Source organism: Gigantopelta aegis, chromosome 8, assembly GCF_016097555.1.
Source record: "Gigantopelta aegis isolate Gae_Host chromosome 8, Gae_host_genome, whole genome shotgun sequence".
Classification (NCBI taxonomy): Eukaryota; Metazoa; Mollusca; class Gastropoda; order Neomphalida; family Peltospiridae; genus Gigantopelta; species Gigantopelta aegis.
This window is the reverse complement of record NC_054706.1, coordinates 25,124,468-25,139,672: the sequence shown is the minus strand read 5'-3', so window position 1 is coordinate 25,139,672 and position 15,205 is coordinate 25,124,468. Positions and strand designations below refer to the sequence as shown.

Here is a 15,205-nt window from a genome sequence, read left to right as displayed (position 1 = left end):
ATAATACCTAACTGCAGTTTTTGTTTATTCCTTTGTCTTTGTTAATTTCGTACCCATGGTCAAGAGCACGCATGCAGATCACGATCGCCGGAAATGAACATGGCAGTATTTAAATTATACAAATTGCAATTAAATGTACACTGAATAAAATTAGTTTACAATAAGCATATTTGTTAGATAATTTTAGATATAAATTTGTAAGACTGTGAGGTAACATTTAATAAGTTAGCTGGATTTTAAAAAGACCGTAAATTTAAATTTTATTAAAACTTATAAAAGATTTTTTTTTTTTTTTTTTTTTTTTAAATAAATGGAGTATACTGTGAAGTCAACATTCTTAGCTGAGGTATTTTGTAAGCAGAAATCACAAGCATTTAACACGACGCTGAAATCAACAGCAACAAGATGGCACAAATTATGAAATTGTTTGGGGTGGGGAATTGATGGGTCACTTAAAAAAAAAAGAAAAAAAAAGCTGTTCAAACTAACATAAAGATTGCTATTTAAAGAAATAATGAGCTCTATAAAAAAAAAGCTCTCAAATTTTTATTTGGGGAAAAAAGGAAGAAAGAAAAAACAACACCATCCATAAAAATCCACCCACCCCCATATTTCTGTATGTTTGTACTGGCTTCAAACTGAAGATATTGCATAACCCCATCCCAACCCCACCCCCGCTGAAAAACTTGAAGTAATATATTAACTGCCCCTACCCCCATTGAGGTTTTGTTATTCCTATTTATTCCAGTTTGTACACAATTAGCTGAAAAAGATACATTTTCATATTCATATATAAATACTCTATACAGTACTGCGTAATACAAATTTGGCTAAAGCATTTTCAATATGGCTAATAAAAATTCCATTTGGCTAATATTTCGGCTACAGGTATTTTTGATCCAGGGTGAGCCCTGACAGTGATCAATCCTAACTCGACCGCGCATCAAGCAAGTGCTTTACCACTGGGCTACGTCTCGCCTGAGTTTAAGAGAAGAAACGTACTGTCAACAAATTAAATACTGGATTTAAAAAATATTTTAATTTGTTCTAAATGTTGAGAAAAAAATTCTCCTAGTTGTGCAGATTTCTCCACACACTTTAAAAATACAAGTAAAACATTACTGAATAATGCCCAAGTATATATTTTTCATTTTAGAACACATATGTACCATGCAAATTTCTAACACAAGTGCTTCAGGTGGTGAGATTTGTTTAATTCAGTAAATTCTTGATTTAAATTTTGTTGTTATATGAGCGCATATTTGGTAACATTTTCCCCAATTATGGCTTATAAAATTTTAAAATGACTTGCTAAAGTCAAGTGAATTAAAAAAAATATTCCGCAAGCCCTAAAATATCTTTTTCAGGACTTATTTGTGGCTTACTTGTGAAGGTATAAGAACAGTATAACTATCTTTCAACATGGTTTATGTGATACTCATTTTGGCCTGTAGGACTATAAATGAAATTTACTATCTTGCCTGTTTAGTAAATATGAACATCACATTGCTTTACTTATTTATCACTATCCCAAGATTTGTTTTCTTTCATGTCACACCCATTGCGCAATTATAATTAAATTTCTTTACTCCCGACAGGTTTTGGCCTTAATTAGCCTATCACTTTCTTGCCCATTTAGGCAATCGTCTAGTAAGTGTTTTCTCTCAACCATGCTCATCTGGTAAGTGTTTTCTCTCAACCATGCTCATCTAGTAAGTGTTTTCTCTCAACCATGCTCATCTAGTAAGTCTTTTCTCTCAACCATGCTCATCTGGTAAACCAGGGCTAACTCTGGGTGAGACATTGTCTATTAAACTTCAAAAATGGCAGAAATCAACAGTTACATGTATTTTCTTTAAAATGTCAATTATTACATGAAATTACATGTATTTCAGCAAATTAAAATAAAATCTGCCAACTGCTTTCAAAATTCGCAACTGGTGAATTTGGTGAATGCCAGAGCTAGCCCTGTAAACAAAAATTACTTAATATGTGCATAATGCAACTAAAAACGATCAATCTCAATCTTACCGTAAGGTGATATTGTCTCCATATATCTGGACAGGTCTGAAAACAATATTTAAAATCAGTGACACTTTTTTAAGGTTAGGAAGTGTTACATACATGTACATCTAACTACATGTATGTAGAATTAAAACACACAACAGATACTTTGAAACTGGCTAAATACACAAAAACTAGACAGAGATTTGTTTATTTTACTACAGACTAGATTGCAATAAGGATTTATGTAACTCTTCCCTTTACTAATTGACTGGTTTGCCTACAAACTGTACCATAAAAATTACAGCCTGGTGTAGTAAAAAAAAAAAAAACAAAAAAAACAACAATATATATATACATGTATATACACACACACACACACACGTATATATATAAATATATAATAGTATGTAGATTGTTCTTATTAATTTTTTAATAATTATATTCCTAGTTATATTTATTAAAACACTTATCATACAAAAAATTAAACCAAACCACCAAAAAAATCTCAACAACTTCTATTTATAAAACAAGTCCACCAAAGGTAATCGATCCAGCGACACATCGTGTCTTAGGCGAGTGCTCTGCCACTGAACTACATCCCAATTAAGTTTCTTTTTTTTTTAAATCATTATTATATATGAAGAGTTCAGGCGCAAAAACCAATAACGCCATTTTATCTAAAACAGTCTATTCTACTATCATTACTCAGTCCAAGGTGTTATGTTCTGATTTTCATACGGTACTGATACTCAGTTTTCTGTCCTTCATTTACTTTACTTATATTTCAAATTAAGATCACCTATTGTGGACTTGATATGTTTTACATGGAAATCATAACAAAAAATACCTCTTTGGCAAGAAATTACTCAAATGAATTTATAATTTTTAGCGCATGAACTCTGAATATAAATGTACAGTCATGTAATACGAACACGACCACAACACTTACTAGTGAGTGATGACCTTGCATGCCACATCTCGTACACTGGTTGTGCCACTGTCGACGGCGTTGTGAACAGTCTCTGGCATCATGGCCGGGGGCATCGCAGTTGTAACACAGCGCATTGGGGCAGTGTCTGAAGTAGTGACCTCCTAAACCACATAGGATGCAGGCCACCATCTTCTAAAAAACAATATTGTCGAGGAATGTATCACCATACTCGAGAACCTCGTTTAACACTGTAAGGCCATGAAGTATTTTCCAGTGCACGGCCATCTAATAAATGCTAGTGTGTTGGTGGGACTGTTCAAACAGAAATGATCAGATTGGGAGCCCAGGTTATCATTTTCCCGACTAAGGACTTGACACAACAGGCTAAACCAGTATGTGCATAAGAGGTTTCGGCTGGTACCTTCTTCCATGTGCTCCTGTCGACAAGCAGAACAGACAACCGAACATGTCATCCAAGACTGCATAAACCTACAGCAGCTAAGGGAGACTACCTGGACAACTACAACAACTCTTCAAGAGAAGCTGTACGGCACAAGAAGTGAGTTACAGAGAACAGTATCATTCATGGTCACTGCTGGTCTCGACGTGTAGTTAACAAGCGAACGAAAAGAAGGAGGAGCCCAGGACTGATCCCCCCTCCCCCCATAAAACTGTATTTTGATTAACGACATCACAAGAAGAAGTTTGTTTTGTTTGACAACACCACTAGAGCACATTGAATTATTAATCATCGGCTACTGGATGTCAAACATTTGGTAATTTTGACATCTAGTCTTAGAGAGGAAACCCTCTACATTTTTCCATTAGTAGCAAGGGATCTTTTATATGCACCACTCCACAGACAGGATAGCACATACCACGGCCTTTGATATACCAGTCGCAGTGCACTGGCCATAATAACAAGAGCACATTAATTCATTAATAATCAGCTATGGGATGTCAAACACTTTATAAGTTGGACACGTAGTATTGTGAGGAAACCCACTACATTTTTTTTCTTTTATATGCACTTGTATTGAAAACAAATAAATAAAATTAAGGGAACATATATTTTTCAATTTTGACTGCATTTTGTTCACATCATGAATCAGTGTTCTTCCTGGGTGAAAATTAAATGGGGTGACTGCATGATCCTCCCCACTCTAAAAAAAAAAAGAAGAGAAAAAAGAAAAAAATGAGGAAAGATTGATATACTGTTGTGTGTCGACTCTGTGGAAAGACCTACTTCTTATTTTGCCCCTCAATATCTGGTATGAAAAAGTTGGTACAATGTGCAAGCTGACTCATCTTTTAATATGTAGCTGAACATGAGATATTGTCAGTCAGATATTCACGGGCATTCGTTTTGGTTAACCAATCAAAGCTTTAATATTATTATTTTAATAAATATTTGAAGAATCTGAAAACTGATATAGATATTAAAAACTTAGGACTCTAATGGTGAATAACATTTTTATTATTTTGTTATTTTTAATTCTACCTTATTCAAATGAACCGAACACATTGATAACACTAGCTGATAAATTTAGTTTTGGTTTTATAAAGGATGTATATTATTTGGCACACAAGATAAATGATTTTAATGATGAACACTACCACTTCCAGTGTTTTTGCCAGAAAGGAATTTTTGGGTATTGCACTATGGAATTGAATGCAATCACAATCAACAGGGGGTATGAAGAGCCTCCCCTAGAACGAAAATGGGTTAAGTTTAGGGTTAGGGTTAAGAAAATCATACAGTAGTGATAAGAGTAATTAATTTTGTCAAAATGTTAACTTAAAAAAAACTTTTTGCAAGCGGTGATACAATGTGTTCCTAACCAGTTACGATCAATAAAATCTGCAATTGAGGACAACATATCAGACGAGTCAGTGGACACCAAAAAACCCAGAATGACGACTGTGATCATCTGACAAATTTTGTCACAAAAGAAGTGTTTTTTGTCAGTTGGACATTGCAAAAAATAATAAAAATAAATTGTGTGTTATCAAACATGACACATATTAGAGGCTGTTAAAAATACTGTTATATTACATCAGTTTTTATCAGTTGCGTTTCCGCACACATTGCGTCATTTCCTTTGTGTCCAGTGTGCAGACTAATAAAAAAAAATTCAATGATTAAAAAAAACAGCGGAGATGGGTGCTATAAAATATAGTAAAATAAAATAAAGAGGCATGCAGAAAAATAAACAGGGGTTGCAAGACGCAATAGCGGAGTGGTCAGCCCCCCTTAAATGGAGCAGCGAGAACAGTTGGTGAATACTGGCCTCGGTGGCATCATGGTTAGGTCATCGGTCTACAGGCTGGTAGGTACTGGGTTCGGATCCCAGTCGTGGCACGGGATTTTTAATCCAGATACCAACTCCAAACCCCGAGTGAGTGCTACGCAAGGCTCGATGGGTAGGTGTAAACCACTTGCAACGACCAGTGATCCATAACTGGTTCAACAAAGGCCATGGTTTGTGCTATCCTGCCTGTGGGAAGCGCAAATAAAAGATTCCTTGCTGCCTGTCGTAAAAGAGCAGCCTATGTGGCAACAGCGTGTCAGAATGAGACCATATGTTTGACGTCCAATAGCCCATGCTACGATAAAAAATCAATGTGCTCTAGTGGCGTCGTTAAATAAAACAAACTTTACTTTTTAGTTAGTAAATTACCTTTGGTGTTGGGCAGTGTTTAGACAAGTGGCCGACCTCGTTGCAGTTGTGACATTTCACTGTCGATGGCCGGTAATATCGTCCATTCAAAATCTTCCCTCCGAACCGATCTCGGTCACAGATGCTCCACAGGATTGATTCTACATTAAACAAACATTCTTGTCATTTAGGATAATTAAAAAATATCTATATCACATTTCAAAACCAGATGTTGAAATTAAAGGCACATTCTCAGAGATGTCATATTTTTCTTTATCCTATTTCTTACAAATGTACATGTACCCATTACATACATGTCATAACCATATAGTGATAATTTAGTGTATTAACCCAGTTAATAACGGTATAGAAATTTAAAGGTATATACAAATTTGCTAGGTCTCTAGTTGCTGTCAATGGGTCATTTTCTTTACCTGTCTGTATACCTGAGCATAACGTTTTCATAAGATTTAGTTAAAATGTGTGACATCAAACTAATTTGTGCTAATTGTGATGAAGGAAGGAAGGAACTGTTTTATTTAATGACACACTCAACACATTTTATTTACGGTTATATGGCGTCGGACATATGGTTAAGGACCACACAAATATTAAGAGAGGAAACCCGCTATCGCCACTTCATGGACTACTCTTTTCGATTAGCAGCAAGGGATCTTTTATAAGCACCATCCCACAGACAGGATAGTACATACCACGGCCTTTGTTACACCAGTTGTGGAGCACTGGCTGGAATGAAAAATAGCCCAATTGGTGCAGCTACGGGAATCGATCCTAGATCGACCACACATCAGGCGAGCGCTGTATAACTGTGACAATTAGTACTGCAATTTATTAAATATTGAATGAAAATTTTATTTTAGAAGTGTTATAGGATAAATAGAATTTGCTAATCGTGTTTTTTAATATGTAAAACATCAATTTCGTCTAGTTAATCGGTATTTGTCATGGCAGGACCTCAATAAATGCTGATTAATATAGACTCGGTTGATATTTTTCATATTAAAAAATGCTTGTGACGAATTCTCTATATCTTACATGTTCATGTTTTTAATAAAAGTTTATTCTATGAAATATGACTGTCGCATTTGCATTTCCTTTATATTCACGTAAGCACATGTGTCTAAATAAGTCATGAATCTAGATTAAAGTGACAAACATTAGCAAAACAAAACAAAAATCACCCAACATGTACATGAACCAGTACTTAAATATATATCTGTAGGCCTAAACGTACATATCAATGACAAAAATTTAGTATATATACATATATGTACATTAACAACAAGGAACATACTGTTTTCAAATTCTTGATTTGTGATATTTTCCAGTCAACTGAAAATTGATTAGCAACTACCGTTTAATGTTTTCAAATTGTGTAGCAATCCCTAAAACTTGAATAGCGAATTGCAACGAGATACTGAACAATCAAAATGTTCCCTGAACACCATTTGCAGACCATTTCTTTTTAAGATACAAACCTTCCTTTTTACCGAGATCACCTTTCGAATCACCATCCATGGTACTGTCTACAAAATGCTGCTGACTTCTGTTCACGTTGATGTGGATGTTGCCCCTCAAGTCTTCGAGGCTTTCACTGAAACTGTCGCTCGACGTCGAGTCACTGAGTTCCGAACTTGTAAGCAAGGTCCTGGATGATGAGTCACTGCTGACTGTGACCCGTGACACATCGTTGTCCCTCGTGTCATCACTGGAAGACTCAGAATCGGAACTGTTAGAGCTCTCATCAAGGACAATGACATTGCTCACAGGCGTCGGCTTTTTCACATTTGAGATGCTGGTCTTCAGTTTCACGTTCTTCTTCGTTTTCTTGTTTTCGCACAATGACGAGTCACTTGACACAACTATGCAGTCGTTTTCTCGTTTAGATGCAGAAGCACCAAGTTCCGAGATGTTAAACTTGTCCGATTCTTTGACTCTGACTTCCAATTTTTCACATTTATTGGAACAGGTCTCAGATTCGTCAGAATCCAATTTTTTCACTTTTACCCTGTCAAATTTATCAAAATAATTTCCGTTTCCACTTTCTGATTTGTCAACAGACTTCAACTGTTTCACTTTTACTGTGGCACATTTCATTGAACTGTTTATAGTGTTACGGTTGTAAATACATTCAATGTGATCAGTATCAGAATCTGGCATGTCAACACTTCGGTCTAGGAGCATGGTTTTCAAATCTGGCCGTAATGTGGATATTCCAGAGTTTCCATTTTTATTAACAACATTCAGATCATCATTTCTGTCTTTTGCTCGATCGATACACATACCCTTCAAGATTAAATTCGATTTAGGGGTAGAAGTATTCAGAAAACGCACATGGTCAGTATTACAACCAGGTTTAACCTTTGTAAACTGTGTAAAACAATCATGATCATGTTGATTGGTGTATGCTGTAGACTGGATGCCTTTGTTGGTGGGAAAACTGGAGCTTTCACAGTGCTTTATTAGCAGACTGTGACCTGAAGCCGAAACTGGGATGTCCGTTTCGTCACACATCTCATGATAAATCTGACTGTACAGTCGGTCCACCTGATCGCTGTCCATGTCCGAATCCTGCACGTCAACAGCAGTGATTGGTTCAACATCGTCGCCATCATTGTAATAGGCAGCATATATCCGTTCATCATTGTCGTTGTCTTCATCATCTTTGTCCACATACATTTTGTTATATAGGATGTCCGAAACCTTTGACTCCAGTTAAAATAATCTGTCTGAAAATAAAAGATAAAATCTATTAACTTAAAATCTATTAACTATATGTATATAATGACCATGTCAATGTACTGAAACTGGCAACTTAATATCATCTTTAACAGCATTTTAAATTTATTTAAAATTTTGATTTCTTTTTGGGTGGGATGATGAGTGGTATTTCTCAAAAATATTCCACTGAAGTTTCGTTACGTTAATTGTTTGTGTTCTATTTGTAGTTCATCACCATGTACATTTGACATCCCCAGGCAAGACAAAAAACCATACTCAAATGAAATATTTGGTAATTCTATAGTTATTGTTAGCAAAAAGCATGCTTTTGTAATGGCAAACAATGATGGTTTATGGTTGAACAGAATATCTGATGTCAAAACTGAAATTGTTGATCTTTGCCGATAAAATATGCACAATTCTCACTGGGGAATTATTTTTGTTATGTTATTTATATAATTATATATACTCTTCCAAAAAAGTAGGGGAACTCTAATAAGAATTTACCATTGCCAAACTTGTAAGGTACATGTATATTAGCTGTGTGGAATGGTCATGTGATAATAGTGAATTAATTGGGCAAACATTACAACTGGTAGTTCGGTATTACGTAGGTTTTATGACCACCAAAGATCTTGAAGAATGATTGGGGTCAGAAGTGACGGTTTTTTATCAGTAAATCACAAATTCAAACAATAAAAATGACTAAAAACAAAACAATAACACTGTATGATCAACAGAATGAAAAAGATTGACAGAAATAATGTTCTACAGTGATTAATGGACCTTCCTAGAAATTGTCAAAATCGAGAATGGCACCCCACACAGGTGTATGGGGCAACTGCGTGATGCATGTGCAAACTATAGAATGTGTTTCGGTGTATTGATAAACAGACGACCAGCCTCAGTGGCGTCGTGGTTAGCCATCAGTCTACAGGCTGGTAGGTACTGGGTTCGGATCCCAATCGAGGCATGGGTTTTTTAATCCAGATACCGACTCCAAACCCTGAGTGAGTGCTCCGCAAGGCTCAATGGGTAGGTGTAAACCACTTGCACCGACCAGTGATCCATAACTGGTTCAACAAAGGCCATGGTTTGTGCTATCCTGCCTGTGGGAAGCGCAAATAAAAGATCCATTGCTGCCTGTCGTAAAAAAAAAAGAGTAGCCTATGTGGCGACAGCAGGTTTCCTTTCAAAATCTGTGTGGTCCTTAACCATATGTCTGACACCATATAACCGTAAATAAAAATGTGTTGAGTGCATCGTTAAATAAAACATTTCTTTCTTTGATAAACAGACCTGAACGTTCTTTACTAGGATATCTGTGGTTAAAACGTATGTTCAGTTGATATTAACATTAATATTTCAGGTTCCCCTACTTTTCTTGAAGAGTATATTAATAGCATCACCAAGCGTTTAAATCATTACCACTGTAGAATGTTCTTGTATAAACATAGAAAACTACATGAATGATCGTTACATAGTGTTTAGCTTCAGAGTTGCTTCAAACCGTAGCTAAGCAGCAAACACTGGCATTGCCTGGGGAGGGGAAGGGGGGATTATGCTCTCCCCAAGCACACATCTTTTTGTCTGTCACCCTATTAACATGGGACCGTGTCATAGCTCAATGATACAGTGCTCGTCTGATGCATGATCGATCCTCGTCGGTGGCTATTTTTCATTCCAGCCAATGTTCCACAACTGCTGTAACAAAGGCCGTGGTATGTAATATCATGTTTGTTGGATGGTGCAGTAGCCTATGAAGTGGCGGCAGCGGGTTTTTGTCTCAACCAGGGGTGGGGAAAAGCCGATTCTCGATCTCCAAGACAGAAATTATTTTTTAAAAACGTGTTTGCCAGTCCCACTTTTGTCATTCTTGTCGGTCCGAAGCACCTGTCCATTTCTATTATTGGAACAAATCCTTATCCGTCAAGTGGACAGGCCTGCCCAGACATCGGTATCTCATGCATGATTTAAAATAATAAATAAATAGTGGTCAATATGGCTAGTGGCAAGACGTCTGTGATTTTGAAGTCTGCCTAAGTATATATCGTCAGTCACTGAAGTTGGACCTACACTGGCTACAGTAGTGTCAATCCACAGCCACTAGGCTAGACATTAATTTTGTCAAAGTTGCTGAGCCGGTCAAGAGATTAAACAGACGTTAACAATAACACCATTCTTGGTGAGAGAGCCATCAAGGTATTACACTCCAATTAAAACAAAGGACCCAGAGTTTGCAACTGGTTACAATCAACACCTGTCAACACCTATGTACGGAGCTTTGTTGGGTCGAGTGTCCCAGTCTGAAGCAAGAGACTTTTGTGCAATACAAACTGCTTGAAATAGCATAAAATACTTAAATAATCTATAAATGTATTTATTGTTGACTGTTCAATGTAGTCTATCCAATAATTATAAAGGATTTTAAAATTAACAAAAGGTTTCCACTTTTTTGTTAACAAGTGAGAGTAAGCAGAACAGCTACATGTACTGGTTATCACAAGAGGTCAAATTTCGTCCAATCAGTGATGACGTTATTAATCTCTTTGTCTAAACATGTGCTAGCTCAGGCTGTCAAACGCTTCAACGGTGCGATCTTTTATTAATTTTCAGGACACAGTACTGAATATTCGTACTTTTTATACATATATGGGATTTAAATTCATAACTTTTATTCCTTTTTCATATTATTTATTCCATTATGTAAAATATATACAATTTGTGGGGTTTTTTTTTATTCCTTTCACCCCCCCCCCCCCCCCCCCCCGTTAATGATGACATCAAGCGGGACCGATTGACAATTTTATTTTTCCCCACCCCTGGTCTCAACATCTGTGTGATCCGTAACCATATAACCGTAAATAAAATATTTCCTTCCTTCACTACTGACAGTCTCAAAAACAATGTGGTTCACCCTCCATGACATTGTGGTCCTCCACCAATATAAAATCCTGGTTACGTCAATGGTAGCCCGAGTACTCTGACTGTAAGAGAGCTAGACGGACATTTGGACATAAACACGCTCTCATTACAGTCAGAGACCAACCTATGTCTTTTTTTGGCAATTCCTGACTACCAGACGGTAGGCAACGAGTCCCGCTCTAATACCACAACAATCCTATGTTTGACGTCAAATACCTTTACATCAATCATTTTCGAGTTAAGTGATACAAAAAAATCCACATATTAATCACTAATACACTTACTACAGAAAGAAACCCGACAGCACCCACATTCAGCTACGCTTCGTGACACTCCGTCGCAACAATTGCAAAGCTCGGCGATCTATTTCGAGACGTAGACCACGTGATCGCGCACTGGGCGATTCCGCCTTGTGCAGCAGTTACAGGGGCCGTCTCATATCAAGCGGTTATTATTTTCATAAACAAATCGTCAGTCAAAAAAGAACTTGTAAATCAGCGACAAATATCATTGTCGTACTGTTAACTGCCAATGCGTATCGATGGGTAATCTCATTAATTGTGGCTACATTCTACGCTGAAAAAAGTTCTAAACCTTTTTTTTAAAACTCCCACACACCCTCTCGTTCTGAGTACAGTTTGTGGCACTGATCAGAAATCGTGGTAGCGTACTTGAACATCAAACTGATATAAGCAGGTTAATTCCCGACATCGGACCTGGCAGTCATTTGTGGCCATACATGCATACGGCGAAACTCATCGCCATCGGTCCATAGGCGTCAGCTTGTCTACTATGACGGAACTCCCGTCTACAACTGATCATTGAGTATTGTGTTACAGAATCGGTCTTTGTTCAGTTGTTGAAAACAATTGGGCTGTGTTCTACGTAGGTTAATTCATTGTCAATAATTATTAACTACCATATATATATATGTGATTTACATTTGCTTGGATAAAACGATCGTTCATATGAAATTAGTTATTAAGCAAACAGAATACTTACAACCAACCCAAAACAAAATTTGAACTATTTTTATTACTTAATTTACTAGTATCCTACCGCCTTTTTCTTCTTTATTTTTCTTTTTGCTTTTTAATGAGATATTACACCACAGTTTCACATTTGAGTCATTTCCGCATATTTCTTAGGGAGTTGGGGTTTTCAGCTCAGTCGTTTGAGTGTTCGCGTCGCAGAATCGAACAACCTCGATGGATCCATTCAACCAATTGATTTCTTTGTCGTTCCAACTAATGCACCAGAACTGGTCAGTGGCCTGTGGGAAAGTACATATAAAAGATCCATTGCTAATGTAGCGGGTTTCTTCTCCAATACTCATATCAGAGTTACCAAATGTTTGACATCCAATAGCTAGTGATTAATTAATCAATGTGCTCTAGTGGTGTCGTTGAACAAAACAAATTTCAATATTTTTTAGTTTGATCTGAATAGCAAAACAACTATAAGATAAGTTTTAAAGATCGAATGAGCTATGCACCGATTCAATTTTGATTTTGCAGTAACAAGCATTGCCATCCTTCCCCTTAACGCCTCGGAATACATCTTATGATACCCCATCCCCTCAAGAGCGTTACGTAATTGTTGAAGAAAAAAAAAAAAACCCACACACTACTACTGTACTAATGACTAATTCATAAAACATAAAATAATCAAATTAAATTACTACTTACTTTATCTTTCATAAGAGGAGGCAGTACGTAGCCATTACTTTTGCCGTATCCTGTCGATAACACCCAAATGTATCCTTCAAATTCAAAATGGAATCAATAATGTGTAATTGTTTTGGTTTAATGACGTAATGAAATCCAAATTCATCCAAAACGGCATTAGCCAACTCTTCCATGTTGTAACTTCGCTTGATATGAGACGGCCCCTGTAACTGCTACACAAGGCGGAATCGCCCAGTGCGCGATCACGTGGTCTACGTCTCGAAATAGATCGCCGAGCTTTGCAATTGTTGCGACGGAGTGTCACGAAGCGTAGCTGAATGTGGGTGCTGTCGGGTTTCTTTCTGTAGTAAGTGTATTAGTGATTAATATGTGGATTTTTTTGTATCACTTAACTCGAAAATGATTGATGTAAAGGTATTTGACGTCAAACATAGGATTGTTGTGGTATTAGAGCGGGACTCGTTGCCTACCGTCTGGTAGTCAGGAATTGCCAAAAAAAGATATAGGTTGGTCTCTGACTGTAATGAGAGCGTGTTTATGTCCAAATGTCCGTCTAGCTCTCTTACAGTCAGAGTACTCGGGCTACGTCAATGGGAGCGAACGCGAGATGAATACAATTAAAAACGAAATGTAAGACAAATGGTATCTAATTGACCCGAGAGCTGGAGACACGAGTGTAGAAATCTTTCTCTGACATATCTTTTTCTTTAAAATACAGGTTTAAGAGAAATTAAAACGTATTCTGAAGCAAGTTATATACGGCGCTCACGTTTATGTACGGGAATATACACTGTTGACCTGTACATCATCTGACAATAGACATCGACGTGTGTAGCCTTAATCTCAGTGGATAGTTTGGATTTATATGTAAGAAGCCAATCAGATGCCTTTAAACTGATATCCAACATGTATCATATCGTCGTGTCATAACATATATCTTACACTGTTGCCTTAAATGTTTTACACAGAGGTACGCTTAGTGATTACTGTAAATAGTTCACATTTTTTTAGTGCATTTGACACTGTTCTTTTGCCATTCTTCGTGATTATAGTTAGGTCTATAAACCTTCGGACTACTGAACCTTCAGACCATTGAACCTTCGGACTATAGAGCTGTAACCAGTAAAATGATACACTGGTCAGTCAATCAAGATTCATTCCGAACAAGTCAAACTATTGTTTCTTTTCTTAAAACAGATAGTTTTTTGGGTGGGTTTTTTTAAATACACGTACCAAATATACATGTAAAAGTTCAATATACATGTATGCTTGAAAAATATTGTGATAGGTATTGTTCAAAATCTATATTGCAGTATACCTGTATGCCGCACAACTCTAACCACTACCACCACCACCACAAAATGATTTTACCAGCATTATTTTTATTTTTTACTTTTGGCAAAAATATAAGATAAACACATATACATGTACATGAATATATATGTACGTGCACATTGACAAAATCAGTAGCTGAACAACCTGATTATGATTCTTATTAATAAAAAAAATGATCTTGTGGGTTACGTCACGTCCTTCTCCATATTTTAATGTACCCCATAGGGTGTTACTGGCATAAAAGTGTCAATTATCTTGTGGGTTACGTCACGTCCTTCTCCATATTTTAATGTACCCCATAGGGTGTTACCGGCATAAAAGTGTCAATGATCTTGTGGGTTATGTCACGTCCTTCTCCATATTTTAATGTACCCCATAGGGTGTTACTGGCATAAAAGTGTCAATTATCTTCTATAAGCTACACATAAGTGCTGGATTGTTACATACTTATAACTTTAGGTATTGCTACAGTCAAGAAAATAGATATAGGGCAAACAGCACAAAGATAACTACGGTGGACAGATTTTTGGTTTGGGCTAGTGGAAAGTATCAACTGTATTACTATTATAATACATATGGCACTATAGTCTATAGTTGGCCAAAGCTTCTGTGAGTGCTATTGACTTTCTCAAACATTTGTCGAACACTGCTGATTGCTTGAGTGTTTGATCACTTGTCGAAACTGTCTGGGATACTTGCACATCATGTTTAGCACATATATATATACATTGTCATGTATATTAATTAGTATTATTACAAATAAATTAAGGGACGGTCCATAAATATTGATGTGCTTCACAATCCGAACAATGTTCGGAAGGGGGGGGGAGGGGGTAAAAGCCATGTTCGGATTGCTTTTCAGGTAAAACATCGGTCCATCGAAGGTCAATGTTTCTTACAATTCGAAACAAGGGGGA

General features: G+C 36.7%; 1 protein-coding gene across 4 annotated transcripts in view; it reads right to left on the bottom strand.

The window, feature by feature from the left end:
• LOC121379413 (zinc finger CCHC domain-containing protein 7-like) overlaps window positions 1-15,205 on the bottom strand; it is a 29,380-nt gene that overhangs the window by 8,314 nt on the left and 5,861 nt on the right. For 3 of the 4 annotated variants that reach the window (XM_041508019.1, XM_041508022.1, XM_041508020.1), the window contains exons 2-5: window positions 7,098-8,348; window positions 5,620-5,759; window positions 2,957-3,130; window positions 2,032-2,067 (exon numbers count right to left, since the gene is read on the bottom strand). In XM_041508019.1, the coding sequence (XP_041363953.1) occupies window positions 2,032-2,067; window positions 2,957-3,130; window positions 5,620-5,759; window positions 7,098-8,298 (1,551 nt within the window). In that variant the 5' untranslated portion in view covers window positions 8,299-8,348. The remainder of the gene's footprint in view (window positions 1-2,031; window positions 2,068-2,956; window positions 3,131-5,619; window positions 5,760-7,097; window positions 8,349-15,205) is intronic. The other variant, XM_041508021.1, reaches the window with a different exon arrangement.